General features: G+C 48.9%; 1 protein-coding gene across 1 annotated transcript; it reads right to left on the minus strand.

Annotated features, from left to right (window-relative positions):
* Positions 1-178: 178 nt before the first annotated feature.
* Positions 179-27,218, minus strand: SEC14L2 (SEC14 like lipid binding 2). The gene is made up of 12 exons (XM_090062932.1): positions 27,073-27,218; positions 20,234-20,309; positions 15,884-15,927; positions 15,162-15,221; positions 14,173-14,361; positions 13,383-13,478; positions 11,665-11,725; positions 11,073-11,156; positions 8,267-8,373; positions 6,613-6,752; positions 5,995-6,164; positions 179-4,779 (listed from the first exon to the last, which is right to left on the minus strand). Exons 1-12 carry the CDS (start codon positions 27,124-27,126, stop codon positions 4,631-4,633), a joined length of 1,230 nt encoding a protein of 409 aa, XP_089919058.1. The 5' UTR covers positions 27,127-27,218; the 3' UTR covers positions 179-4,630.
* Between the last annotated feature and the right edge of the window lie 402 nt (positions 27,219-27,620).

A 27,620-nucleotide genomic window follows, 5' to 3' on the forward strand; every position in this document is an offset into this window, starting at 1 on the left:
GGGTCACGGCAGCCCCCCATGTCCCCGATCTGGACACAGCCCAGGGGCAGCCAGGGGTCTGCGCCAATCCTGCCTTCACCAGCGGCTCCAGCGGCACGGGCCCATCGCAGCCCGGGGAACCACACAGGCGCCTCCAGTCCGCCCTCCAGGAGAGATGCCAGCCGGCATCGTGCTGGGCTCATGCCCGCAACAGGTCGCTGGCCACACGTCCTTTTGGCCAAGTCCCAAGGCAGCAGGCTGCAGGAGTTACACGACAACACCTGAAGAAATGGTTCCAGAAATGGCTTTATTGAGAGGTTACAGGTTTTCTTCTTCCCAGTTGCTGTCCCTGTGACCTCGGGTCTCCCATTAGGCAGTGCTGTTGCAACAGCAGAGCAGATCCGTAATCTACCTGCTGTTTTGTAAAGGCAACCAACCCCACACACAGCACTGGCACCTCCTGGAGTCAATGCCACCTGCTACTTCCCGCTAGATGGCCTTATTTTCAGCACTTAGAACTGTTTGGGCTGAAATTTCCAATGCCAAATTTCTGGCGAGGCCTTTTTTTTTCCCCAGTTGCAGCCCAAACCATCCAGCTATTTTTGAAAGTGACCTTGGGAGACAATACATTTTCTAGCCCATGAGCATGTGGTTAAAGACTGTCACATACAGGCACAGGTGAGCTGAACAAAGATTTATAGGCAACTACAATTCTGGCATTTCCTGATTTCTGATTTTGCTGCCTGACTAATGAAGCCAGGGGATGTGGGCCGCACTGCAGCAGCGTGGGGCAGTAAGGGCACAGCCAGCTTTCAGACTAAGCTGTGGGTGGTGTAGCTGACTTGCTATAAAGTTGCCAACCTCTGCAACAATCATGACCCTTGTCCTGGAGACACTGTAGCCCCTGGCAACCTCCCTGGACTCCTGCAGAGGAGTGGTGCTGCCTCCTGTCCTGTGGGCTGGGCGACTAGCACAGGCCTGGCCTGCCCAGTGTTGCCAGGTGTACATTAATTGTCATAGTTGTATGACAATTTCAACTGTTGTACGATGTACAATCAATAATAGTACAAGCGTTCAAAATGTACCAGAATTTTTGAAGCAGCTAATTGATGCAGCCTATGCAAAACCTGAGTCACTCTCAGAGAGTCTTAGCCAACTTTCGGGTTTGCTGTTGGCCCTTTCTTATAACCACTTGCCTTGAAATAAAGAAATGCTTAAACTCTGATGACCCAGTTCTCACTCACTGGCAATCACAGCCAGCAATATAAATAAAATTCATAATAATTTCATATTTAAGACCTGGCAATGCTGAGGCCACCGGCCAACCCACCTGTGGGCTTGAGCTACAGCCCAGGTCCTGCCAGGTCTGCAGCTCAGCCCGGGCACCAGCAGCCTTGGCTCGTGGGGCTGCACTGCCTGGTGCCTGTACCTGCACTGCTCAGCGCCTATACCTGTGCCCCCAGGGCTGGGCACTGGGCAGCAGGGCATGGCGGCAGCACTGACTGGGCAGCCCTGGGAGCCACAGGCCAGGCCTCACAGCTCTGTGGGCCGGAGGCCATGCAGTACTGGCCTTACAGCTCTGTGGGGCAGAAGCTGAGCACCACGCTCTACACCACGCCAACCCCTGCCACTCGCCACCATCCCAGAAGGCCAGGATCTCTGCTCTGAGATTGGCCTGAGCAGCCCATGGGCCCTCTGGTGCTCGCTCCACTCCCTTGTTTCCCACCAGAGGCCTCTGCTCCCCTATGTCCTGGCAGAGCAGGGCAGGGTGGACTGCGCTGCTGGGCACACGCACGGCTGCACAACGCCATGCTGCTTCCTGCTGGGGCGCCAGGTAGTGGCTCCAGGGCAGTGAGGCAGAACCACAACTCTCCGCTCCCCCGGGCCCACCCCAGCTCGAGGGGCCCAGCCTGCAGTGCTGCCCGGCCCCGCACCATGCTGCTTCTGCCCCGAGTAAAGGTGTCTGTGGCTTGTCCCAGCCCTGTTACGGCAGGTGGGGGGAAGGGGGGGACATGCCAGGCACCTCCACATGGGGGGACCGTTGTGCAGTGCCCGCTCATGTTCCGGCTGCTGCGTGGACCCCTGCACCTGCGCCAAAGCCTCAGCAGTGGTAGCCACCCCTGTGGGCCCTGGTCCCAGCATGGGCAGCCTGGTCCAGCCACGAAGCTGCTGCCCCCACACAGAGAAGCAGGGGATGGGGGGGCAGCACCCCATAGTGACAAGGTGGGTGCAGGTCTCATCCGTTGACTCCCTACCCATGAGTAGCAGACACACTTCCCGCTCGCGCGGACAGACTGATCCATCAGGTTGTATCCTTCATATAGCCCCCAAGGATGGTCAAGGCCAGGCACAGACCAGGTGATACAGTCTAGGCCGTGTAGCCCTACAGTGTGGGCCAGTACATGTGATCACTATTTTCCTCTGATTATCTGTGATGTCAGAACCAAAGAACAAGAAGCGCCGCATCATTTCCAGGGATCTGCAAAAGCGCTGCTGCTTCAGGACTTGTTCTCAGCATGAGCTGAATTTGTCCTTCATGAAATCTACCTGCTCCCCCATTACAGTCAGTGCTTTCCCACTTCACACTGCTTGGATCATCTAGAGGCATCCTAGAAAAGCCAGAACCGGGCAAGGCAATAATCCCTTCCTTACGTCTCTCCGTGATCTGTTCTGCATTTGGTTTGAACTGGCCATTTTCCTGTGTCTCATGGGGATCCCAGAACATACTGTGCAAACTGCATGCAAGTCACCCAGCTGCTTTTGGCAGATGACCCATCTTGGTTCCCTGCTACAGTTGGCTTGCTGGTAGTGGTGAGCAGCAGGCTCTTGCCTTGGACATTTCCATCTGTTCCAGTTGCACGGCTAAGACGGCGTACCATCTGCTTCCCAGTTGACTCTTAATGCCCCTGCATAGGTTTGTCTCTACCTGGTCTCCAGGTTCTTCTCTCCTACAGCTGGAGCTCCAGTCAGGCAGGTGAGGGGGGTGTGCAAGTCAGCCAGGTGGGCTGTGTTCCCAACCAGCATAGAGTCGTATTGCACATAACTGCTCTAGCAAAGGGAGCCCCTGTCTTTTCCTCGGGGAGCCAGTAGAGTTGGGGTGTCATGTGGGAAAAAGAATTCTGACTTATAATTTGTAGGGTCCCAAGCAGAAGGTAGGCTTCTTACTGGGGATGGAGGTACATGGCAGGAGATCAAGTTATCCTCCAAGTGTCCAGGCCCCCTAGAAGCTCAGGGGCCTGTGTGCTTATGGCCGGCAATCGTAAGTGTATGGAACAGGGGGTGTAAAGTAAATTCTCATGTGTAGCTGCTGTGACACAAAGGGGGACACAGGCCAAATAAGCCATTATTCCACAAACTGTCTCCCTCTATGTTTGGGCTCTGTGCTCCTGCACTCCTACTCTGTTGTGCTTTTCTTGACCACCCCTCTTTTTAGGCTGCCCAACTCCCTTCCAGCTGACTAGACTTTATCCAGCCCCTCACAAATCTTATCTTGGGACCAACTGGGCCATAAAGAGAGAGGGTATGTAGTGCTGGCTTCTGGGATGCTCTCATGTTCTTAGGGAATGTTAAATACAAATGTTAATGAGCATGGCAGTGAATTACTCAGACAAGCTGGAGTGAGGTGAGAGGAGAGGCCTTCTGCCCTCTAGCAGACATCTGTGTTGGCATGGACCAGCAGAACTGCCACCCCGGGGGTGTTTTCACCATGCACAGAGGTGTGAGTGCAGCCCACCTCGGCTGGCTTTACTCTAGTTATCTCAGGTACTAACATTAGTGATGACACGATGCCGCAGACTTTAGTGTTAGCCAGCTACCTGAGTCTCACTTGGGCTTGTACAGCCTACAGGGCACTGGAGCTTCACTGCTACCAGTATCTGAGCTTCCTAGACTAAAGCCAGATTGGGTATGTCAGTACATGCTGCACTCACCCTTCCAGACCGCAGCACAGAGGTACCCACAGAGACTTGCTGCTGCAGTCATCTCTCACCTCTTACACTTCATTCTACTGGAGGAGAGATGCCTCTGACACACTCCTGCCTGCTCATGCCCCTATTTTCAGCTCAGCCAAGTGCATAAAGTAGGATCCTCCTACCGGGGGGTGGAACCTAAATTTAAAACAAATGGCTTCCTTCCTGAATGCCTCCCATGACTTCAGCACCCCTACCTAGCCTAGATGCTTAAAGATCAGGCTTCCTCTAAGGGACTGGGTAACCTGACAGTTACTCAGTGGATTGGCAACCTGACCTGGCACTAGTCTGGGGACAGAGAGCAAGATCAGAAATAATGGCCATGAAGAGGCTGCCCTCACACTGGTAGAGGCTCCAGTAGGTTCATTCTATGTAGCTCCAAGGCAGAGATGGGGAGCCTGCATCACTGCAAAGCCCATTCCCCATTCTCTGCAAACAACCCCTTGTACCTAACCAAACCAAGACCTACCCAGCTCACGCAGGGCAAAGGAGCACTCCAGAGAAGCTGCTGCATGTTCTAATGGCCCCTGGCAAAAGTTCTCTAGAGAATGGCTCCCATCCCAGTTCTTAATAGAAACTGGCCGGGTGGGTCTGGGGAAAGCAATGGTTTTCTTATAGGGAGAGGACTGGGAACAGGGTTGGGAATCAGAGAGAGGGAAGTGGGTCTTTATGGGCAGTCATAACTAGGCATTGTTCAGGGCCACCTCATTTATCTTCTCTCCCAGCTGCTCGATCTGTTCTTCTGATTTCTTGTCTGGCAGCAGGACTTCTACTGTGTAGCTGACCTTCTTGGCGTGGAGGTAGCTGTAGGTGTTGTCAAACCGCAGCACATCTGCAGAGAGGAAGACAGGGGAGTTAGTAACCGTGCAGGGTGAAGGCGAAATCCTGCGTTCCAAGGGAGCTGCTTTGAGTCTGCCCAGCACTGCCCCCACGTGGGGAGACGCCAGGCTGCGTCTATTCATGTCAGTGCCCGGCTGATCCTGGCTCCATGGAACCAAATCCATTTTGTGTATGATTATTTTGGCCTCTGATGGCTGGGGGGGGGGGTGGGATGAAGCTCAGGGAGAAGGACTAAGCAGACTGAAGTGGCCTGAATAAGCTACAAATTGTAATTAAATAGTTCCATAGTCCTGTTTTGCACCTAGCCATTTACAGAGAGTACATAAATGTTTCAGAAGTCTGAAATTGCCCTGCATTGGAGAATGGGTTCCACCAAGTTGCTTCTAGAAATCCTGCAGAGCTGCAAGATACAAGGATGGGGTTTTGGGTTTGACTGGCTAGGTTTGTTACATGGCAGATACAAAGATCTGGCAGGTTCGGGAGTGCAGTGTTTGCTATCTTGTACACCAGGGGTTTTCAACCTTTTTTGGTTGGTTTACCCCTGGCAGCAGGTTGAGAAGCAGGGAGTCTCCCAGCCGGTCAATGAGCAGTGGTGGGGCAGGAAGTTTCCCGGAGGCTGATCAGCGAAGAGGGGGGAGGGATTGGGGTGTGTCCTCCATGCACAGCAGCGAAACCTGAAACACCAGCAGCAAAACCAGAAGCGCTGGTGGCAAAACCAGAAGTGCCCCCACTTCTCTGTGCCACTGCCACGTACCCCCTAGGACCTTCCCTCATACCCCTGGTTGAGAATCCCTGTCGTACACAATTGGATCTGGTCTTTAGGGTTAGTCAGATTTAGACATCCAGCTTCATCCTTGCAAAGCCAGCCTTTCCTTCCTGAGCCTGTGTCAAGTGGTGCTAACACCATCTTGTGAGCACAGCACCTGTTCAGCCAGGCTCAGAATGGGGCCTGGGTACGTACAGGGCAGAACCCAGCATGCAGGGTGATATTTCCAGCTATCCAGGACACTCACCATAGGAGGGAAGCTCAGTGCCCTGATGTAAAAGTAACACATTTTTTTCTCTGTTTCTTTCCATTGTGTGCCCTGGGAGGGGAGAGGCAAGGCACTCTGAGCCCCAGACACCTTGTTTGGGCAGATTCAGGAAGGATGCTGCTGCTGCTGAGAAGTGGGACAGCTCCCACAGCCAGGGTAAGAGAGCCACTTACAGACACCAGGTGTGGAGCAGGTGAGGGAGCCATCCTCAGGCACCATGTGTGAATTGTAACGCTGGGTGGGGTGCACTTCTGTCATGTCACCAGCACGCTGCCGTTCTCCAATTTTAGTCTTCAGATAGACCCCAAAGCCCACGTCGGACCCATCTGACATGAACTGCCACCTGCAGGGAGGCACATGGGCTTCAGCTGCACAGGGCTTCTGTAGTGCCCCTAGGGTCCCTGTCCCTGCATCTCAATATCACCCTGCAACCAGCTGAGCTGATCCAGACCTGGGTATCCCCAACCCACTTGCACAGGGGTCTAACCCACCCATAATCACTCCCCCACAACATCCCCCCGCAATCAGCGGGGCTCATCCTGACCTCAACATCACTCCTAAGCAGTTGGTCTGATCTGCACCTGGTTAATCCTGGACCTTGTACATGCACATGTGTTTGGTCAGGCTCAGGCCTCAACCCACTTCTACCTCTCCTACACTCTCATTTGCCCTCACTCTGTCACTCTTAACAGCTCCCCTGGAGAAAGTCCCACACATTTCTTTTCTGAGCCCCAGCATTGCTGGTAGCTCAGTTCCATGAGGTCTGGCTGCTCCAAGCCAGCTCTCCCTACCTGAGGACACAGCCTGGGAAGAGGATCTCGTACTCCACCTGGTGGGAGGAGCCCCTGTTCACCACCACCGAGTGCTCATACTTCTGCGTCACCTGGTTCCGCACATAATACTTCTTGGGGATATCACCGCCATAGTTGATCTGGAACAAGGCAAGACACGGGCTTTGATCACAAGATCTTAGCCCACTTGCTGCCCTCCTCCTTTCCCTCTGCTGCCATTAGATACCTTTGCCTCTGCCCGTTAGATCCCCTGGTTGCTGATTGCTAGACAGTATCTTTGATCTTGCCAGTATCGGAGCCTTTCTGTAACTGTCTGGTCAGGGAGTTGCACTTCCAGCTAGAAACCAGCTGTCTGCCACTCCAATGCACAAGTGAGGGGCACAGCATTCAGGACAGTGTCACTGCAGACTGTGGACGTGGTCAGTGACTGACAGAGCACATTGACAGGTGCAGACTATGAACCTAGCAAAAGCCTGAGTCATGAATGATATATGCTTAAGCTGGTATACAATCAACAATTTATAAGCTTGCATTTAACTCATAAGCAGTAGCCTCGGAAAGTAGAGTAAGAATTTGTTTATCAAGCCACTAATATTAGACTAGGTCAGGAATGAAAAACTGCTTTTTGAAAAAAGTGTGTAACAGCAGCTAAAAGTAACAACTGATGTTTTGCTGTTTGATACTAATTGAGTTGTACATAGTCAGCTGGAATCCTATTGCAATAGTACTATGTCTTTGTTAACCTGTTGTGAACCTTGGCCACTTTCAAAGGACTTCTGCTAAGTTACAGAAGTGTGGCTAAAGCAGGCCACAAATCCTGTTCCACAGTGAACCTTTGCAGATATTACAATGGGCCTAGTCAGCAAACTAAAAGAAACAGAATATGGCAAGTTGGTTTAATAAAAGGTATTATTTTGGAACCAAGAGTTCTAGTTTTTTGTATGTCTTTTTGTCTCAGACCAACACGGCTACCAAGTACACCCCTGAATATGGCAAGCTGCATTGCTAGATGGTGAGGGAAAGAGATAAGAAGTCCTCTCTCTCAGAAATATACTATTCACAAGGACACAGACCCCAGCTAATTGGCATCTTCCAAATCCATGGGAAAACTGGTTCAATCCAGTTCCTGAAGTCTCAGTGAAACAAAGAAATCTGAGTAACACCAATCAGAATATTTATTTAAATAAACCACATATAAAAGTTGGGTGTAAACAGGAGAAATCTGGAGAAGATCTCAGCAAATTCAAGACAATGCTGCCAGCCTGCATGCCACCATCCTCCTCTGTCCTGCATCTCCCCCAAGTGGTATAGGTGAGAATCTGTATTGTGCTGTTACAAGCAGCTACATAGAGACAAGTGCTTATTCTTATGCTTTGGGATATAATCAATAAAAGGTTGGGTTACAGATCTGTCTTTTCCCTCATTTTCTGGCTTAGGTGGTAGTAATACATGGCCTGCTAAGAGGGAATGGAGGATCATTGGGAAATGTGATTGTATCTTGATTTGGTTTACAAAAAGAGTACTCATTAAGGGAATTGCAAATTGTCCCTGAATTCTGTGTCTAAACTTGCAAAGGAGTCCTGATCATAGACAAGCTGTACTCTTGTCTCTTAAAAGATCAAATGGTACTGGGTTTTTGGTAACATCACCATACCTTGCTCTCACATTTGGGGTTTCCATCTGGGTCTGTACGAGTTCCTCCAAACTCCACAGGGATCTCCTCATGGTCGATGTACTTTTGCAAGACTTCCTTCCAGTTTGCTAACAGGAGAGAGAGAAGCAGCCAACTTACAGGAGTAGGAATCACAGCATCACAGAACCACAGAAAAGTAGGGCTGGAAGGGACCTTCAGAGATCATCTAGTCATCTAGGAAGGGTGCTCTGTGATTGAAGAGCTGGAGTATTGGGATACAAGGACACTGCTGTGCTGGGATCAGAAGTGTGAAGTGAGATAGGTTTCCCAGAGCACTTCTAAGGTAGGGACAGATTAACATTTGAAGCCCTCCAAAAATGGAGCATTTCAGCCATGGACAGATGCTCAGCCAGGAAGCCACAGAAGTCCTGTGGCTCCCCTTTAACTCCTGCCCACCCCTGCACTCCCACTGGAGTGCTTCAAAGTCACCAGAGCTGCATGCGCTCCAGCCAGGGGCATGGCAGTGGGCTGTGGAAGCTCCAATCCCACCCTCCAAGGGACTATGGGAATAATGAACTGTCAATGTAGCTCTGGGGCCTTGGTCTCCTTGGGGCTCTGCTCTCCCCCTCTTGCTCTGGGAAGGGAAGGGAAGACAGTGAAGTTGATGACTGTGAGCACTCTACTGTCCACTCTGCCTCTGTTTTTCTGGACTACTTCCAGCAAGAACCAGACCAGAGGCCCCATGTCCCCCCACCAGAACCAGGATTCCTGCTCTTCAGGTTTCAGTCTCTATATCTTGCCTCTTGGTTTCTGTAGGTGGGTTAGGGACCCACCTACAGCAGGGGTGCTCCAGAAGAGCAGCAGTAGAGCATACTGGAGAGCACTCACTGACACTGTGTCCTGATCTTTCTCTTGCCCCCTTGGGAGATTGGGGGAGCAGAGCACTGTGGGATGCTGGAGGACCCAGGAGTGTCCTGTTTTGCTCTGAACAGCATGCAAAAGTAACAGGAAGAGTTTCATTTTGATGCATTTATAAGTAGTACTTGTTTCCTTCAAGGCCACTTTTGGAGCACTTCCCCATTTTTGGAGCACTTCAAAGGGCTTGAGTGTCTGTCCAGCTCCCCCTTTGAAGCACTTCAGAGGCATTTGAAGTACTTCAGATGTTACATCTGTCCGCACCCTCAGGATGAGAGCTGGGGGAAGTGGGTGAAAATAGTGGTCACTTCCTCACAGTGCACTATATCCTCCCACCCTGCATTCAAGCCCTAGCTGTTGGGCATGACAATACTCCTGGACAAAACAGTTGACCTAGTGAAGACAGGTTTGTACCTAAGACATGCTTTTGCTACTAATACAAGTTGCTGAGACAAGGCAAGGAAATCTGCAGGAAAATAATACTCCCTTTTTTGTGGGACCTTGCAATGGGATTGAAGTAGCAGAGGGAAATGGAACAAACAGAATGAAAAGAACAAGTCCGAACCTTTGGCAGCTGAGTAAATGCTGGCAGAAGCCCAGCACCAGAGCTCAAGAGGCTGAGATTGAAGAGGCAAGTCCCTGGCTGATGCTATCTAAGCCCCACATTGTTCCCAGTGCAATGTACATTCCAGGCAAAGGCCAATGCCCTGGTGGTTACTCTCCAGGGACAAGTGGGTGCTATTGACAGCAAAACCGCTGCACAGAACAAACAAAATTAAAGGCCATGATAGCTGCAGGCAGCAGAAGCACTTTGTGCCTCCATAGCTATTCTGGGTCTGAGCCAGCGATTGCCAACCAAGGTGCCACAGCATGCTGGGGTGCTCTGAGATTCTTTCAAGGTGCCTCAGGGTACAATACAATGTTACAACTGTTAACTGAACAGACATGATTCACAGGGAATCCATAGTGTTTAAAAACTTTCTGCTCTGCTGTGGTCTTTCTGAGTTCTTTGCAACAGAAAAAATACTCTATTATTTTTCTGTAGTCAAAAAATGAGTGAAAACTAAGAAGAGGCATTTTCCAAGATGTGCCTTGAGTCTAAGAAGGTTAAGAACCACTAGTTCGAGTGCTTGGCTTCAGTGTCCACCTGACATCACAGTTTGGCATGCTGGCTGGGATTGAAATCCAGCTCCCACCAGGGAGCGAGCTGATGGGACACAGCCCCTTCCCCAGGGCACAGGTTTCTGGAATGAGAACAGTGAGGGACACAGGGCTGCTCTCTTTTACTAGTGAACTTTAGTGACATAGGGAAGACAACACTGTCAGTACAGTCCCAGTCTCTTGCTCTCAGCTCCACTGTACCATTTCTGCCCAGGATCTTCCCTATCCCCAGCCTGCCAATGTAAAGACTCAATATGCCCCTTCTCACATGCATCAAAAATCAACATCACATCATGTCTTACTACACAGTAAGACAGACCACAGTCTGCTTCCAGACCAGAAGGGGAAGGAATCATGGGCCTATTGCTTAGGCATTGGACTAGGACTCAAGGATCTGCACTTGAGCCTACCTCTGACCTTGGATAATTTGCATCATCACTCCGGGCCTCAGTCCCCTGCCCATACAATGGAGAGAATAGTCCTTCCTTTCATCTGTCTTTCTCATATAAACTGTAAGCTCTTTGGGGTACAGACCATCTCCAGTTGTGTGTGTGAAGAGTCCAGATTGCAGCTAGTGATGCTAGAGCTGCAACTAGCCAATAGGAATCATTTTATGACATCACACTGCCAGACAGAGATTAGGTGACTGGACATTACCTCCCCTTAGAGGAAGGCTCTGGGAAAGGGGTAGGTTCTACCTGCTGATCACTGTGGGGGGCAGGGACAGAGTGGAGGGAGAAGATAAACTCACCTCCCAGGACCACAATCTTCTTGCGGGTGTCTTCACTTAGGAAGTGCTTGATAAGGTTGTAGGCCACAGGAAAGAGCTTGGGAGCTACAAAAGAGGCACAAAGAGAAAGTAGTGACATGGGCCAGAAATCCTCCATGCCACATTTGGCCCACTACCTCCTGCGCCATCCCCTATTGGGAACCTTACTTATCCTTGTCCCAATCTCTAGCCTGGACCACCAGTGCTGCACCACAGAACGGAGAGAAGGTGGCCAGGTAGAACTACAAAGTTCATGGTCAGTAGTGTGGTGCATCTCCTGGATTAAACCATGGCATCTCCAGCTGGGAGATAATCAACTGTGCTTCACCACCTGGGTGCCAGACCAATAAATCTGTGCCTGTGGTGGCAAAAATGCAGCATCTTCCAGTGGGTCTGCACAAATCAATGCCCAGAATGACTTTTCCTTATTTTTGTCATCTGAGGCAGACTCACAGATGAGTCTGTGTGCCCCTCAAGTGCATGTCTATGTTCCACACGAGACTGCAAATGCACATATGCCCGCACACAGAAAGGCACAGTCCCCAAGGCACGTCCTGCATGGGGTTACACCCACCTTTAATGATGAACAGGCGCTTCAGGGTCTCAGGGTAGTTCTCCTCAAACATGCCAAGGAACTGAAAATCAACAGAAGTTTTAGTCAGTTGGGGCAAGGTGGAAAAAGATCCCTCCACAGCCCCCATAAACCCCAGTACCATATGTCTGATCAGTCCATATGGGGCTGTGCAGAACAGAGAGGAAGATGAATCCAGGGTGCTCCACCAGCCCACCCCCAACTCAAAGTGAGAGAGCTGCAAGAGGACTTCAGTGATTTCAGTCAGCCCTTTCCCTCCCCCTGCTTCCCCTCTGACTTGGTCCAAGGCTTCTGCAACACGAGACAGCTGGTTTGTTTGCTTTAAACAGCAGTGCTCCATCTCTTCCACTACCAAATCTGAACTCCAAGTGTCCTACCTTGTGTCAGGAACACAGAACAACAGAATCAAAGACCCAAACCCAGCAATGAATGCAAGTAGAGGTCTATAACAAACAATCCAAATCCCAGTTTCTCAGGAATGGGGACTCATGCTGGGGACAGAGTGTCAAAGAGCCCCAGATCCTAGATATTTAAGAGGGCATTAAAACATAAACACAACTGACAAAATGGACATGGGAACTGAAGATGGTCTTATGGGATGCCTAGACACTAAGAACTAGTCCTTTTTACAGAGGGTAATTCTTCCTCCAAAAGAATAACTCCATGGGATTAAAGCTTTTCATGCTTAATAACACAGCCTTGGAGGAAAACTAGATCTCATGATTTCTAAAGTAATTATATGATTTTGAGAGGGGGGGAGGGGAAAGCTTATGTCTTTGGAAAGCTTGAGATTAGTCAGTACACAAGGACATACTTGTTCAAAACCTCTTGTATTGGATCTACTGGTATGACCTGGTCAGAAAGTTCAACAGTTTATAATTTACGTCAGCCACTACCATGAGAGGGACATCAAAATCATGATATTTTTTAACAATAATAATACAAGTGAGGGTTTTTTTTATTTTTTTCTGGATATTTTAAGCCTTTAAAGTTTGTGATTTTGAACTTGTCTTCCTTATGATAAGGGTCAGAACTTCCTTAATTTTTTGTAAATAAAAGGCCTGGTTCTTATAATGCCCATGACTCCAGGAGATGGGACTTGAAAAAGTACCAAATATGGCCGACATACCATGACATTGTAAGATCTGGTAATATGGCAAAACTGCCTAAAACTTCATGGATTTCAGAGATGCAACCAAAGAAACCATGTCTTGGCCTCTCAGACACTTAAACTTAAAAATTCAGATGGGACAGTTAATATACAAGACAAACTACTGATTTTTCCAGGAATTTCTTCTGAAACTATTTAATCCAGTAGTTCCAGGAAACAGTCAAACAGTTTCTTTAACCCAGTACTCAAAACCAGAAATGCCTTCATTGCAAACACCTAGTGCAATATCTGTGAAAGCAGCAATGTAAGAAATGATTCTGTAACATCCTCAATAAAAGGGCCTGCTCAACAGCAAAATCATCTTCGAGAGTCATTTTGGATTCCTTCCTGAGAAATGAATCCCCAGTCACATATTCTCACTAACAAACAAGCAGGGAGGATATTTTTTGCCACTCTTTCCTGTCATTTAAATTGCTAGAAGAGGAGCTGGTCTGAAAGCATATGCTGTGAATTAATCCACACACCAAATCACCAAAGCAGGATGTGAACATGCAACATGTAAACAGAGCTTGTGTCCCCCTGTCCTCACCTCTCCATAGGCTTCAATGGCTGGCTTCCACAGATGCTTCAGGCTCAGCCCCTCACAGTCAAAGATCATCATGACCATCTCAACCTTCTTCCCCAGCTAGAAGAGAATGGAGCACGGAGAAGATTCAAACAGGCATCATTCCTGCCACCTTGTGACTCTTCCCAGACCTGGTCACCTGCAGGGCTCAATCACAGGGACACACACAACTCTCTCTTTTTGCTGTGAGATGTGTTGTTTTCTCCATTTCACTTCCAACTTACTTACCTGGGCCCTGATTCTCAGAAAGTGGCATGTGTGACTCAGTACAGGAAACTACGCTCCACACTCCAGCATGACCACATTGGACACAGCAAGAGGACCTGCGTCTTTCAGTTGGCCTTTAGAGATCACTCGGTTGTCTATGCAAGACTGGGGTGGCAGAGCTCAAAGTCCTGGTCATGTTCCAAATTAGCCAATACTGTGCTTTCTGCCTCCCCGGTTCCCACCGAGAGTTTCAACCCTGACAACCTGCTTTGAGCGGTTCTGTCAGGTCACTGCATAATGTCAGGTTTCTGTGTGCTGTTAAACAGCTATTGTCTTCTTTCTCCACGGTGGTTGGTGGGCAAAAGGATCCTTGTAAATCAGCCTAGACTAAGTCCTCACAACCTAACCAAGTTGGGAGGCAGGTTTCTCTAGAGCCCCTAGCTAGGAGTTTTCTAGAACTGGAATTCAAGCTAAAATCCCGGTTGCTGCCCTGGAATAGGACCTCGAAGCTAGATGATAATGACTCACAAGCCAGCAGGGTTCTTACCTTTTGGCTCTGCTTGTCACACTCCTGCAGCAGCCTTTGGCAGTCGCGAAACTTGTATTTGATCAAATCTTGCTTGGAAGCTGAGAAGAACAAGCCTTTGGGATCCAGGGGCCCAATGACCTCGTACCAAACAGGGCAGCCATCCCGGTCATACCCACACTGGCCTCCAGACAAGTACTTCTCAATCACCTGTTCAAAGCAGATACATACCCTGAGACCCTCCCCTCAATTACGCAGAGGCATGTCCAGGCCTAGTGTACACAGCAAAGTTTTGCCAACAAAACTTCAGCGTGTGCAACTCAGAGCTCCTCAGTGACTGCCCTTTGGCCAGCACAATGACTACACCTGCCTTTGCCCAGCAGCCAGGTGAGGGGTCGCAAAGACAATCCCATGCCTTCAGTGGGTTGCCGTGGTCCTTTCAGCAGCTGGTGCCTTCCCCAGCGCTCTGGCAATGGTGCATCTCCAAGCACAGCACACAGATGTGCAGGTACTTTTGCAACATGGCAGTAGTTGCTGCTGGTCACTGCCTGAACTTCCTGCTGCCAGAGTGGAGAAGTGCAGATATAGCTTTAGGGCTGTACCCAGAACAGGCCCAGAAACCCAGGCTGTGATGTAGGGCAGTGTTTCTCAACCTGTGGGCTGTGATCCAACAGTGGGTTGTGACAATATATGAAAGGGTCACAAACAAACTGTAAAAATGGATTCTACTTTGAAGGAGAAAAACATGGGAAACGGTGACTTTTCCCTTGCAGGCTGACAGAGTTCCAGCTTGCAATGGGCTGCTTGGGGCCCCCCTTGCTCCACACACCCACGTTCTGCCCACACACTGGGGGGCTGGTAGCAGGGGGCGGCAGGTTGGGAGTGAGGGGCACTGGGTAAGGACTGGCCATTGATGTTCACAAATGGGTCCCAGTGCAAAAAAGGTTGAGATCCACTGATCTAGGGGATGAGACCCTGAGGCAAAAGGCAGAGAGGAAATGCAGACTCACCTCTGGGGCCTTCCAGTTTTCAATGTTGTCAGCATCCATGACCTTTCTCACCTCAATGTGCTGTTAAAATAAACCAAAGGGGGATGCTGACAATTTGGGAAACAGGTTGGGTCACTCACAGGTAGAACAGGGTCAGGAAATACAGAAGCCTGGACCTCCATTTTTTTTACTTTCAGCGAAAGCTGAGAGTACAGTACAATATAGGGGGAGCCAGGTATGGGCCAGATAGCTACACAGGAGTGAAATATATAAGGATCAATGTACAGTTCACAGCCTCTGCTTAAGAGGGTCTCAGACTAGGACAACAAGGGGTTGCAAGGCAGGACTGAGAGCATCAGCAGAAGTGGGAGAGGATTTCGGTGTGAAACAGCAAGATGATGAACAAGACCAATGAGAAGAGGAGTGCTGGAATAGGAGGTTGGGCTGCTGGAAATGAAGCAGTGGTGGCAGGGAGGGAACCTAGGTTGGTATAAAATAAAAGATAAGTAGTGTTCAATGATACAGATACCTTAAAGTCTTCCTACATGAGACAGACTGCAAGTTCCAGCACCTGGCCAGGTATTATAGGGGCACTGGACAGATTTATGGATGACTGCAGGAATAGAGCATGCTCTGATCCTGTTCGGGAATGTGGGTCAGCAAGGCATATGCTGGGAAACATGTGGACTGTGAGAAGCAGGGGGGAGGTGGAAAGCAGCAGGGACTGTAAAGGAATTTCTCACCTTGCGGAGCATGCCCTCAGATTTCTGCAGGTCAAAACAGCGGGCTGCAACAGAACATGGAGATTATGCTCAGCACAAAACTTATTCCTGCAATGCCCTTCTAAAAGTTGTGCTCCATAGAATTAGTGCTGGTTCAATAGCACTGGAGGCAGGTATACATGGCATCAGCAGGGCAAAGCTATCCTACTCTGCTTTGCCAGGGCTCCTTGCCTCCAAACCAGTGGGATCAATCACTAGGAGTCGATTTGATCCAAGGCTTCTCAGCTCAGGCCACCACTAATGGGACCAAATGGCACCAAGGGGGCTAATAGTTTATTTTATGTGAATACCCACACATTGGGAGCTGAGCTGAGAGCACCTGGCTCATTGCACAAAGGTCATATCCAGGTGTCAGACCTGATAACAATGCAGGAATGTGGCCTGGTGGATAGCACACCAAACTGGGGTTCAAACACTGGCCTTTTGAGTAAGCTTGGGCCAGTCACCACTCTTCTCTGCACCTTAGTTTCCTCATGTATAAAATAAGGATAATGTACTGATTTAATGAAAAATGCTATATGAATATTAGGTATGAATGTGATAGAAAAGTAATGATGATAAGAATGCACCTGAAATTGAAACCCCCTTGTTGTTCCCATTCTACAGGTGCAGTAAAATCAGCAACATTTGTAAGAATGCAGCCTGAAGGTCTCCAGTGAGACTGTCCTTGTACCATGGAGTGGACAGTTGCATTGCTGATATGGAGGACAGACCAGACTTGGGCTCCTTCCCCTACTAGAGGAAGGGCCAACCAGAGAGAAAAGATGCACAGAGCTTTCCTCTGCTGTGGAAGTCAGGTCTGATGTGTACAAGGAAAAGGCAGGGCCATTTCTAAGCTGCTGCAGTAAGATTTCATCACATGGAGGATGCATGCTATGGCAAATACAATGCCATTTCCCTTTGTGCTTAAGTGACTGATTAAGAAACTGCTTGCTAGGACCTCATAGGCCTTGGCTTTCAAATTACAAAAGAAAAAAAATGAGAAAAATGTTCTAAAGTGGTCGGTTCAATCCAGCCCTCTCCCCTGCTCCTAGTCATGTCTCGATTGCCCACTTGGTTGATTTGCAATAATTTTTTGCAGCTGTAGTAACAGTGGCTTATATGGCTCTTGCTGAGTTCTAGAAAAACTCATTTCACTCTTGAGGCTGGGGACCCAGAGACCCACCCATGCCTAGGAATAAGCTCTCTCCAGATGCAAGCATCTAGGGGCAGAGGCAGTCATTTATTCTGTTTGTCGGTACCCTGCACAATAGAAGCTGACATGACTGGCATCCTCCAGATGTTACCATAGTAGAAATGTTACATAATGCTACCCCAACTCCCTGAATCTGCATGGGATTTAATCTGAGAATGGGCTGGATCTCCGTTTGGATCTTAATCACAATAGCTGAGGTGAAATGCGTAAATGTAACACGTCACACCCTCAAAACATTCCAAAAATATTTGCTAGTTAAGTGCAGAGTACCTCTGCTGGGTGCAAGGTATTAGCAGTCCCCATTCTACAGAAGTGAAACTGAGGCACAGAGAAGCGAGGTCAGACAGGCCTGAGTCAGGAACAGAACCAAGGAGGGTCCTGATTCCCACATTAGGAGCATGTGTGAGGCCAAATTAGTTAATATTTAGTTGTGAGTTTTGAAGAATAAGGGTGATATAGGGTTTCACAGAATTATCCGCTAACAGGTAACTGGACGTAAAGGATGATTTCTCTATGAATTTGAGAATTTCGTTTCAAGGAAACCATCTCCAACTAGCACCATGATGGGTTCATTGGGAAGAAGACCTGAGTCAAACCACAGTCATATTGGAGGGAAGGAAGGGTCTGTGGCCTTTGAGTGCATTCATCTCAACTTAGCTCAGTGGCCCTACAAGACATCCCTTTCTCCTTCAGTAGCTCAAGGTCCAAGAATTCTGGGGCTATCAGAGGGCCCTGGCAGCTTTATCATCAAGTGCGCTTTTACTCGCCCCTTCTCCAATCTGAGCTCTTATCTTCTTTTTAGAGCCTGACAAGGAGAGTCTTCTGGGCAAGATCAAGTGGAGGAATCTGACCTAAGACAAACATGGAGACAACCTACTCAAATCCACAGAGTTGTTCCCCAGAGCAGTGCTGCCAACTGCCAACTCCTGTGACTTTTACCAGGAACCATATGATAATTGGGGGTTTATGTTCAAGTCCTAGCTGCTGGAGTCATGTGAATAGATGGAAATCTGCTTTCATTAATAGAAAGGAAGTTGGCTTGAAATATTAAAACATGACACAAAAGACAAATAAAACTGACCTGAAATATATTTAAAAATCTCCTGGTTTTTAAGAAAATGTGTAATTTTTTTAAAAACTCTTAGAATCAGCAACAAAGGTGTAGGGGCCTAGGACTAGCAGTGCAGCATTTTCTAGTGCTCTTAAAGCCACAATGACATGGTTTGAGCTACACGGAAGGACTATGAATGTGACATCTGCCACCCCAGTCGCTATGCCAGGGATGGACAACGGGACCCCCTGATGTAAGACTATGACCTGCTACAACATGAACTCCTTGGCTCACGTCCTCGGCAGACTGGATCCACTCTAATAGATGCTCACTGGTAGGAAATACTTGTATCCAAATGGATCCCCAGTGGGATTTTAGGATTGGGCCAAAGACTTTAATTGCTCAACCTGGAAGTGCTCTGCCCCCTTTTCAATGACACCATTGAGTGATTTTTCCATGTATGTAGGTTCCTAGCTTCAAGCACTCAGTGCAGGCTTTGGACTACCTCAGTGGCCTGTTGGAGTGAAAGCCTGGAAACATAAAGACGACAGGAAGGAAAGCAAAGGCAGGAAGGGTAGGCAGGCAAGTCAGTGGGAAACAGGCACCTGCTAGCTCTCACTGCCATCGAAAAATCAGCCCTTGCGTCAGGTAACTCCAGCACAGACACTAGGTATACTGGATACATGGATCCTAGTTCTGAGACTTGTGTAAGGTGTGGGTGTCTGAACTGGTGTTTCTGGTCCCAGTCACTCTGAATCCACTTAGCAGAAGTGTGGTTGGAAATGTTCCTGGGTCACACCCAGACACTGCTGTGAATTTTGGACTTTCCAAACCAGATAGGAGGGAGAAAGTGCAAGTGAGGGAGTTCTTCTGATAAAGGAGCTCACAGTCCACTGTATCCCCTGGAGCAGAGATAAGGCCCTTTGTTGCTCTGATGTAGTCCCATCATTACAATCCCTTGCAGCCTCCCTGCAGTGCTGCTTTGAGGAGAAGATACTATCAGATGCTGGGGTGGGGTGAGGCGGGGAAAGGTGTTTCAGATGCAAAAGCCCTTTGAGCCAGCACAGCATTCTTTGCAGAGACATGTGGGATCACAGCCCAGGCCCAATCCCCCTGCTCTTCTCCCACAGGTATTGGCCCCACATCAACCCTGTCACTGCTGCTCTTTGTTCCTAGGAGGCAAAGACACCATAACTGCCATCCAGATTCTGGTAGTTTTTTTCCTGGTCAGCTCTAGCTCTGGGGTGTCCTCTTGGTGCCCCACAGACAGGATCAGAACTGGGGCTTCCCTTTCTTGGGACTGAAGCTCCATATAAGAACAGGAGCAAGGTCATAAAGCTTCATGTACAGATGCTCAGAAAGCCAGACAGCCTCATGAGTAGATAAATAAAGCAGGCTGGCTCTGGAAAAACAAGGCATCCAGCCCTCTCGTGTCGCCAAGAATTTAGCTTGATCAGCTCCAAGCTCCCTGCAGCAGGGCACTCCCAGGCCATAGCTCCATGGCCAATCCATACAGCCACAGAAACCTCCATGGCATTCATCCTGAAGGAGTCTGCGTAACCCAACACCACAGATGTTCTCAGCCTGACCTGCCCCAACAAAGGGGTGGTTTCTTCCCTCATGCCTCCCAATCCAGTTCCCACACCTGAACCACTTCCCTTTGCAAGTGGACACCAGAAACCCTCCACCTGTCGGCAGCCTCTAATCCAGCTGCACTACCTGTTCTGTCCTCCCACCTGTGGGATTTTCATTGCTCTTTGTTCTCCAATTTAAAGCTGGGAAAGCAACTCACATAAATCCAACCCGCCTTCCCCCTCTGGACAAGCTAGTTTGGGTCTGGTGCTGCCTCACTGTCTCTTAGCTCTAAGGCAAATACCATCCAATGCCAGCTATTGCTTTGAGGGACTTTTCCGAACTTCCCAGAGCCTTCTACTCCCCATGGAGTACTCATCAGGGGCATCTCTCCACCGCTCCATCCTTTTGGGTTCCTCAAGGCATGGGAGGCTATCTCCATGCCCCCTCCAGCCCTGTTTTCTTTCCCACCTCCCCCGGTCCCCATTCTCACCTCGAAGCCATCGCAAGAAGTAACAGTCATCTTGATAAGGGAGGGAGGGCAGCACGTCCTTGATGTTCTCACGGAACTGAGGAGAGAAGAGGAGAAAGGACAGTGTCAGAGTGGCGAGCATTAGCCAAGAATACCCTCTAAATCCATTTCCCAGGCACCTCAGTGTCCCAGTCCTGTCTCAGTTCAGACTCAGAGATTTTCACACAACCCCTGTCATTATATGTCCCCTCATTCAGGATCCTAGGATTCCCAGTGATGATTCCAGACCTACAATTCAGCCTGATGTGGGACATAAATGAGGACAGGGAGTGCACACAGCACTTCTCCAAGAAATCTGGGCATAGCTAGGCCCTACATATACACATCAGTCAAAGCAGGACCTCCCACAAACCTGACCGCTCTCCCAGCTGTTTAATGTTCCCTCAGCTGACAAGGCTGGAAGTCAGGAAGTGACTATTCTGAGCAGGGCAGTTCACCCATGCCCGTCCCTTCTCTCTCATTTCCTCTCCCAGCACCCCACTGGGGCGTGCTCATGGGGCCAGCAGAGAAGCGACTGCTCTCAGTCCCACATTGTGAGCACCTGAATGTCAACCAGAGGAGCCAAGAAGGGACCTTTCCAATTCCAGTATCCCTTTCGCATCACACCCTGGATCAGAGGCAGAACAATGGAGTGCGCGTGCGACAGAGGTTTTCACCAAGGCAATATGCAACCTCCCTCTCCCTAGAGATCATGCCACAAGCAAAGGCACTGCAGAGGTAGAAGCAATCCACTGAGTCCCATGTTCCTGAGCTCGACACAGCATTATGCTCTCTCCAGTCTAGAATAACATGTCCCGGGGCGCTCTCACACCATCTCCCTTCAGAGTCTTCTGGAGCCATGAGAGCTCATTGCTTTTCGAGAGGGTCCTTTGCCCATTTCCATCTTGTGACTCCTAAATTGGTATTACTTCCATTCCTTCCTCCCCCATACTGCAGCCTAACTAACACAATTGCCTATGGTGCCTACTCTCCCCAGCCCCCTGACTCCTGGGATGGGCACTCCCTTCTCCATACCTGGGTGTTAATGTTTCAGCTCTATAACCTCTGTGGGGATTACAGTGTCCTGCAGACTGGACTGTGATGCCTGGGGGTGTGGCAGGGGGAGGGGGGTTGAGCATTTCATTGATCTAGTGCAGCAGTTCCCAAACTCTGACAGATTGCACACCACCAATTTAAAATGATACAACCTTAAATACCACCAGCAAATTTCTGTCATATAAAGTAATTATAATAAATCTGTTAACACGTACCACTAACAGGTTGTTTGCGTACCACTGGTGGTACGCATACCACAGATTGGGAACCACTGAGCTAGTGGATTGCCATTTTCTGGTAACAGTTCAAGGCCTGGCTCCAGTCTACAAAGCCAGGAGCTAGTCCAAGTCCCGGATCCTTCAGAGACTGTTACCCTGCTGTACTAGGGATCTTTTAGCTGGCAGAGCAAAGGGGTCATTAACCTGCCCCTGGGGATGTCTCTTGCATAAGGGAGCTTCCCAGCCAGTGTAAAAGCCATGGCCAGAGCACCGAGTTCTGCAGCGTGTGTTACCCAAGAGGTCAGATCATGTAGTTGATCTTTTTCCTCCTGGCCTTTTACTATTGCCCCACGAGGCTGGTTTAATCGACACTAGAGACTGGGTAGGTCGTGACTGCCCTGAAATAAGGAGCGTGCAAAGTCAATTTGCAGGCACACTCCTCTCCCTTGGACTGCATGCAGGAATACAGAAAGAGAATGAGGGACTGCAGCTCCATCTGGTCACCATGGCCACATGGGTACATTACAACTAGAGGTGTGACTGCTGCTTGTGTAGACACAGCAGGATTAGCTTTAATCTTGTTATCTTGAGTACGATGGCAGCGTACCCAAGCAAAGAAGTCGAGTGCACTGCGTAAACCCAGCCAGGATCCTGAGTACATGCTCAACAGCTGAAGTCCATCCTTCACTGCTACTGGCACTAGCTTGATTAAAGTTATACTGGGTGTCCCTTCCTACATTGTAATCACATTTCCCGACTGCGGTGCAGATGTACTCACAGAAAGCTGTACTCCTCTGGGACAGTGCAGATAGCAAAGTCCAGGACAAAGAGAAATGCGGGATCTTGAGTGTGGGAGGGTCTGGCTGTGCAGCAGATGTCTCCTGGAGATGAGCCCAACTCAAAGTCTGAGAACTCTCAGGTTCAGGGTTCCTGAAGGAAACACTCCCTCTCTGCCTGCACTTTCCGACCAAACTTGCAGTCACCCCCATAGGTCTCAGTCCAGAATAAACCACCATACAACCTTCCTAGAATCCCAGAAGGGAGAGGAGCCAAAGATGCCACAAAGTCCATTAGAGACCCCCAGTACACCAGGCCAATTAGCCAGGCTGGCCTTTGGACAGTGTTGGAAGGGGACCCAGGGAGAAGGATGCTCTGGAAGCTTTGCTGAGAAGGCCCGGCCCAGTGTCCATCTGCGGGAGGGAAAGCTTGTGCTGCTCACTTCCATCTGGCATGGCTGCACTAGAAGAGACATGGACCAGTCCTAGAAGGTAAGCCTGAGGTAAAGACTACCCATTTAGGAGTAACCATAGGTAGTCTAAACTCTAAATTAGAGTGGTTCGGGTTACTGAAGGGAGCCTTCAGGGGATCTGAGAAGGGCACACAGGCACTTAGAAGATTCATGCTTGAGGGGGTGTTTCTCTCCTTGGGTCAGCAAGGCTCATAATAAGCAATGCAGAGTGGATCTGTGTTTGGGATATGAAAAGGAAGGAGCTAATGGCTGGAAACTGCTACAGGAGCACCCCCTGGCATCAGTCTCAAAGATAGCTGGTTTTGGATCAGTGGTATGCACAGCACAAAGAGTCTGTGCCACTGTGAAGAGCTGGGGAGAAACTGCTCACAGGTGACAGTTGTGCAAATTGCAGGAACCCTGAGCCTAAAGGAAGCCTGACTATCCCCTCTCCCCCTACACCAAAATCCAGGTGCTTCAGCTGTGATAAGGTAATGGATGGTGCACATCTCCCAGTGACATATCAGTCAAGGTCCTTCCCTCCTTAATGAAAGTTGATTAGATTAACATGACCTGAAATTATGTGTGGTTAAACCCAGGATTAATTTATTCACATTGAGAACAACACCACAAAGCAATGTACAAACCCAAGAAAAGATAAGAGTCCAGCAACCTGTGTGGGAAGCAGGGCAGGAGAGATTCCAAAAATCTGTTCTCAACAAACACCCTTCCCTTCTGTGTTATTCTGTATCAAACATGTCACACATGAAACTAAACATCAGGCCAAACCCTCTGCAAAGCATATGAAAGCACTTCCTGCTGTGCAAAACTGCCTATACTGTGCTTATGATACAAATGCCTCTAAACTGACTATCCATCCAAAATATCTCCTTAGTTCTCCTCTAACATAAGAACAAGGGGACCCCTTGTGAAGGAAAAAAGTAACACATTTAGAATTAATAGGAGGAAATAATCTTTAAATGTACAATTGATCCCCTATTTCATTGCCACACAGTATGGTACAAAGTTTGGTAGGTAGTTTTACAGAAGGTAAAATATATCTCCAAGGATGATATGAAATACTGCAGCTGTACTACATAGAATAAAGTGTATAAAAGTGATAAAGCCTCATGCATCAGGGCATAACCATAAAGACACACATTTGTGGTTGACAAGATAAGGAAGCCTCCATTTTGACTTGTTATTCCCAAATAACCAGTTTTTTTAAACTGATTTTGGAGTGCTTGATTCAAAGACAGATTTTGAGTGACCACCACTTAAGCTGAAATCATAGGAAGATACATGTGCCCAGTATCTCTACAAAACGGACCCACATCTCAGAGCTCATGACCTGGACCTTTGCAAATGTGGTCTTCTTGCTTATATTTGGTGGGTTTTTACAGTTTCATCTGAAGTACACAGTCCTAGCTGCTGTCAAAGACAGGCACTAGACAAGATGGACCTCAGGTATGAGACCATCTGGTGGGGCCTATGTTCTACTACTGTTTCTCAAACCTTGTGATTTTATGCCCCACTGTAGGAAAATCAGGCATTCTCATGCCCCCTATTTCAGCTGCCATCACCACTTCTCTCACTACCAATTCTCTCGGCCATTGTCTCTGCTTCCCTGCCCTCCAGCTATCAGTGGCAATTGCCAGCAAGGATAAGTGGTGGCTGAAGCAGGGGGGCATTAGAGTGGCTAAAGTAGGGGGTTGCTGCCAATGGCCGTGATTCGCAGGTACTTCCCCAGGAACCTTTCATGCCCTCCCAGGAGGGAGGAGGTGTCTCAGTTTGGGAAACACTATTCTACTGGACTTCCGTATAATGTCAAAGCCAACTGAACAGCATGTAGAAATAAATATTAGGCTTGAATTTCCTCTGCCCCTTGTATAAGCACTGATATGAGTCCAAGGAGGTATGAACTGCCCCTTGCTCCTTTGCAGAATAGTTAATCGTTCTGCATGGGGTAAGATTTGTGCTCCTGGCATCTAACATCAGAAACAATCCTTTTCATATAGGCTGCAACAGTCCTGTGAATCCAGTGAACCTAGATTTGATAACCTCTCATTTCAGGGGGAAAAGCAGTTGGTTGCCTCTGCATGCTGTTTCTAGGTGATAATGATTGATAATCAACAAGTCTTTAGTGGAGATGTTGAATCTATTCTTGCTCAAAAGTGACTATCACTTGGCTTTGCTTACTTTATAGGCAGATAGCAGGCCCTGGATTTGTACCTGAATGATCATTACTTTAAATGCAGGAAGGCAGGTTTCCCTGCCAGCCAACATCCTTCTCTTTCTTTTAACTTGAAGGTACATTAAAACTGACAAAACGGGTTTTCAAGTAAGGTGTCATCAAAACAAGCTAATGAGATGCAAACTAGAACCATTAACAGCTGGTTGCATCAGTACTCTCCAAACACTAATGAACTTCCTGCAGTTCCCCTGGAAAGAGAAATATAGTTGTTCCTATGTTATAAATGGGGAGAGAGAAGCCTGGAGGTGAAGTGATTCATTGGAGTACCTGTGAGGAATCTGTGACAAAAAAGGGAAAGCACACGTGTCCTGTCCTGCCCACAAGGTTATCTTTACTCATTATATTCTGTGTACTCCTTATAGTCTATTTAAACACCCATGTACCCTTTAAATGCAGTGGGGCCTGGTTCTTCACCTTGACTCTGGGTATCATTTCTACTGATATAAGTTTAAGTAAAACTGCTACCAGATTGCTACTAGGTGATTCACACTTGTTACAGCACTTACACTCACTCTGGACAGAGAAGGAAAGAAAAGGTTTGTTGGGCCAGGGAGGGAGAAAAGGGGTAAAGGAAGGAAGCAAGCAATGTTTAAGGTTTAAAGGGAGAGAAGCGCAGGGCGCTGATAAAAGAGAGGACAAATGGATACAAAGAACCATCCAAAAGAGGAAGAAGTCAAATCCCCTCCTGCTGCCTGGTATAGCAGGGATTAGCACAAAACCAGGGGATGGGGAAGTCAGGAGAAGCTTCCCATCCTGGCCTCTTCCAGCAAGAGGTGCTGTAGTGTAGGAGTATTGGTTGTGCATATGCTCCAAGCTATTCTAGTGCAATCCTCCCTCTCAAAGGAAAGAAACCTTAGCTGAGAGCTTGACTGAGCTAAGACTACTTCAGCCTTGGAGTCAGAGGCCATGTTTACATAATACACTTACCACGGTGCGCTCAAAGAGACAGTGCTGCTTATGGCGTTGAAGCTATGCCTGCTCTACATGATTAAAGCCCCTGAAGTTGGGAATAGCGTGGCTGCATCTTGGGGTGCTTCAAGTAGGAGAACTGCTATGGCTGAGCGACAGGCACATTAGTTTTACTATGTAGACATGGCTACAGACACTGCAGGGAGTGGGTCTGGCTATTGGGGCTCCCAAGCTACTCCAACCCCAGTCTCTCTTTGCAGGAGGCATCATGGGGAAGAGGGTAATGGTGCTGTGTACAGCAAAGACCTGCAGCCATTTGCTGTTCTCCTTTTAAATTCAGAAGCTGCTTAAGGAACAATCACCAAGCTAATCAGCCTGCAAGACACCTGTCTCCCCGAGATTCGTCCACCAGACACGGGCCATGAATGCTCCCCTTTGTGTCCAGTTCCTTCTGCTAGTCTCCAGGCAACCACATTCCCCAGTTGAGGTGCCAGCTCCACCACTTCTGGATGACACATTAGATTGGGTTCCCTTTCCCCCCCACACTGCACATCTCAGGGGGGTGGGAGATGCGCTATCTACATTCGCCCAGAAGCTAGCTTGCACGGGCGAGTGGGAGCTCATTAAAGACTTGGCAGTGCTGAGACAGCCAGCGTGATCATACTCCCATGAGCTGCCTAGTGCTTTTCCAGCATCACCTCTGCTAATCAGCAGCCACAGATTCTCACAGGAGGTTTCTTTATGAATCACCTGCCAGGGTGCTCCATGTACTAAAACCTCACGCTGCTGTCAAGTTCCTGGGGTATGGGAGAAGCCCCACAGGGCCATGCCACAAAAAGCTGTGTGCAGGGAAATTTTAAACTGAAATTTGCAGCCTGAAGGTGACATCAGGGAAAAAGCTTTCCTGGCAGCTTGGTGACATGGACACCTCTTCTTCCTGTCCCTCCCTCCCCTCCAATACCTGCCCCTGCTGAGGAACGGATGCAGTCCCCATCACTGCAGCATCCCAGCGTCTCACAAACAGAACAGTTGAGGAGAAAAATGAGAAGACGCTGCCTCTCCCCTCTTTCCCGTGTGAGGACAGTTTTTCAGAGAAATGCTATGACAGAAACAACAGCATTGCTGAAAGACAGCAACCCTCCATGCCAGATCTCACCTTGTCTAGTGCCTCTGCCTGCTTTGGGCTCAGATCCCCAACTCTTCCACTCATGGTCTCTCCACTGCTGATTAGCTGCTGGCTTCTGTCTGCAAGCTAATCTGCCCTGCACAAACTGGATGTTTCAGGGCTAGGCTGCAAGCACCGCCTCTTAAAGGGGATGCCTCTGGAGCAGTTGCAGGCAAGCAAGAACCAGCTCTGCAGGAAGGAGAGGGCACTGTCGCTGGAGGGCATGGGCAGAGGTGCTGGACATGCAGCACCTGCCCCCATGAGTGCCTGGCATGTTTTTCCCCCTTTAGTGTTCTGCCATAGTAGGTGGGACCTGGGTAGACTTCCAAGCCGCTGGCCTTGGACTCTTGCTCTGTTGCAGAGTTTGCCCTCTCAGTTACTCAGCTGACATACGCACTAGTGAGGCTATAGGTTTTCACTGGGGGACAGTATTTGCACTGGGAAAAGATAGGATATTTGACATCATGTTTTCATTTTATTCCTGTGGATTGAAATCATGCGTGCACCCAGAGCCAAAGCACAGACACCTCGTAGCGTAC

The sequence above is a fragment of the Crocodylus siamensis genome, chromosome 9, assembly GCF_052110815.1.
Source record: "Crocodylus siamensis isolate JL-2025a chromosome 9, ASM5211081v1, whole genome shotgun sequence".
Classification (NCBI taxonomy): domain Eukaryota; kingdom Metazoa; phylum Chordata; order Crocodylia; family Crocodylidae; genus Crocodylus; species Crocodylus siamensis.

Coding starts and splice junctions, on each gene's coding strand:
- SEC14L2 (XM_090062932.1), bottom strand. CDS start 27,126: ATGAGTGGAAGAGTTGGGGATCTGAGCCCAAAGCAGGCAGAGGCACTA. Junction 20,310..27,072: donor AGGCAGAGGCACTAGACAAG/GTGAGATCTGGC, acceptor TTCTCTCCTCAG/TTCCGTGAGAACATCAAGGA. Junction 15,222..15,883: donor CTGAGGGCATGCTCCGCAAG/GTGAGAAATTCC, acceptor TTATTTTAACAG/CACATTGAGGTGAGAAAGGT.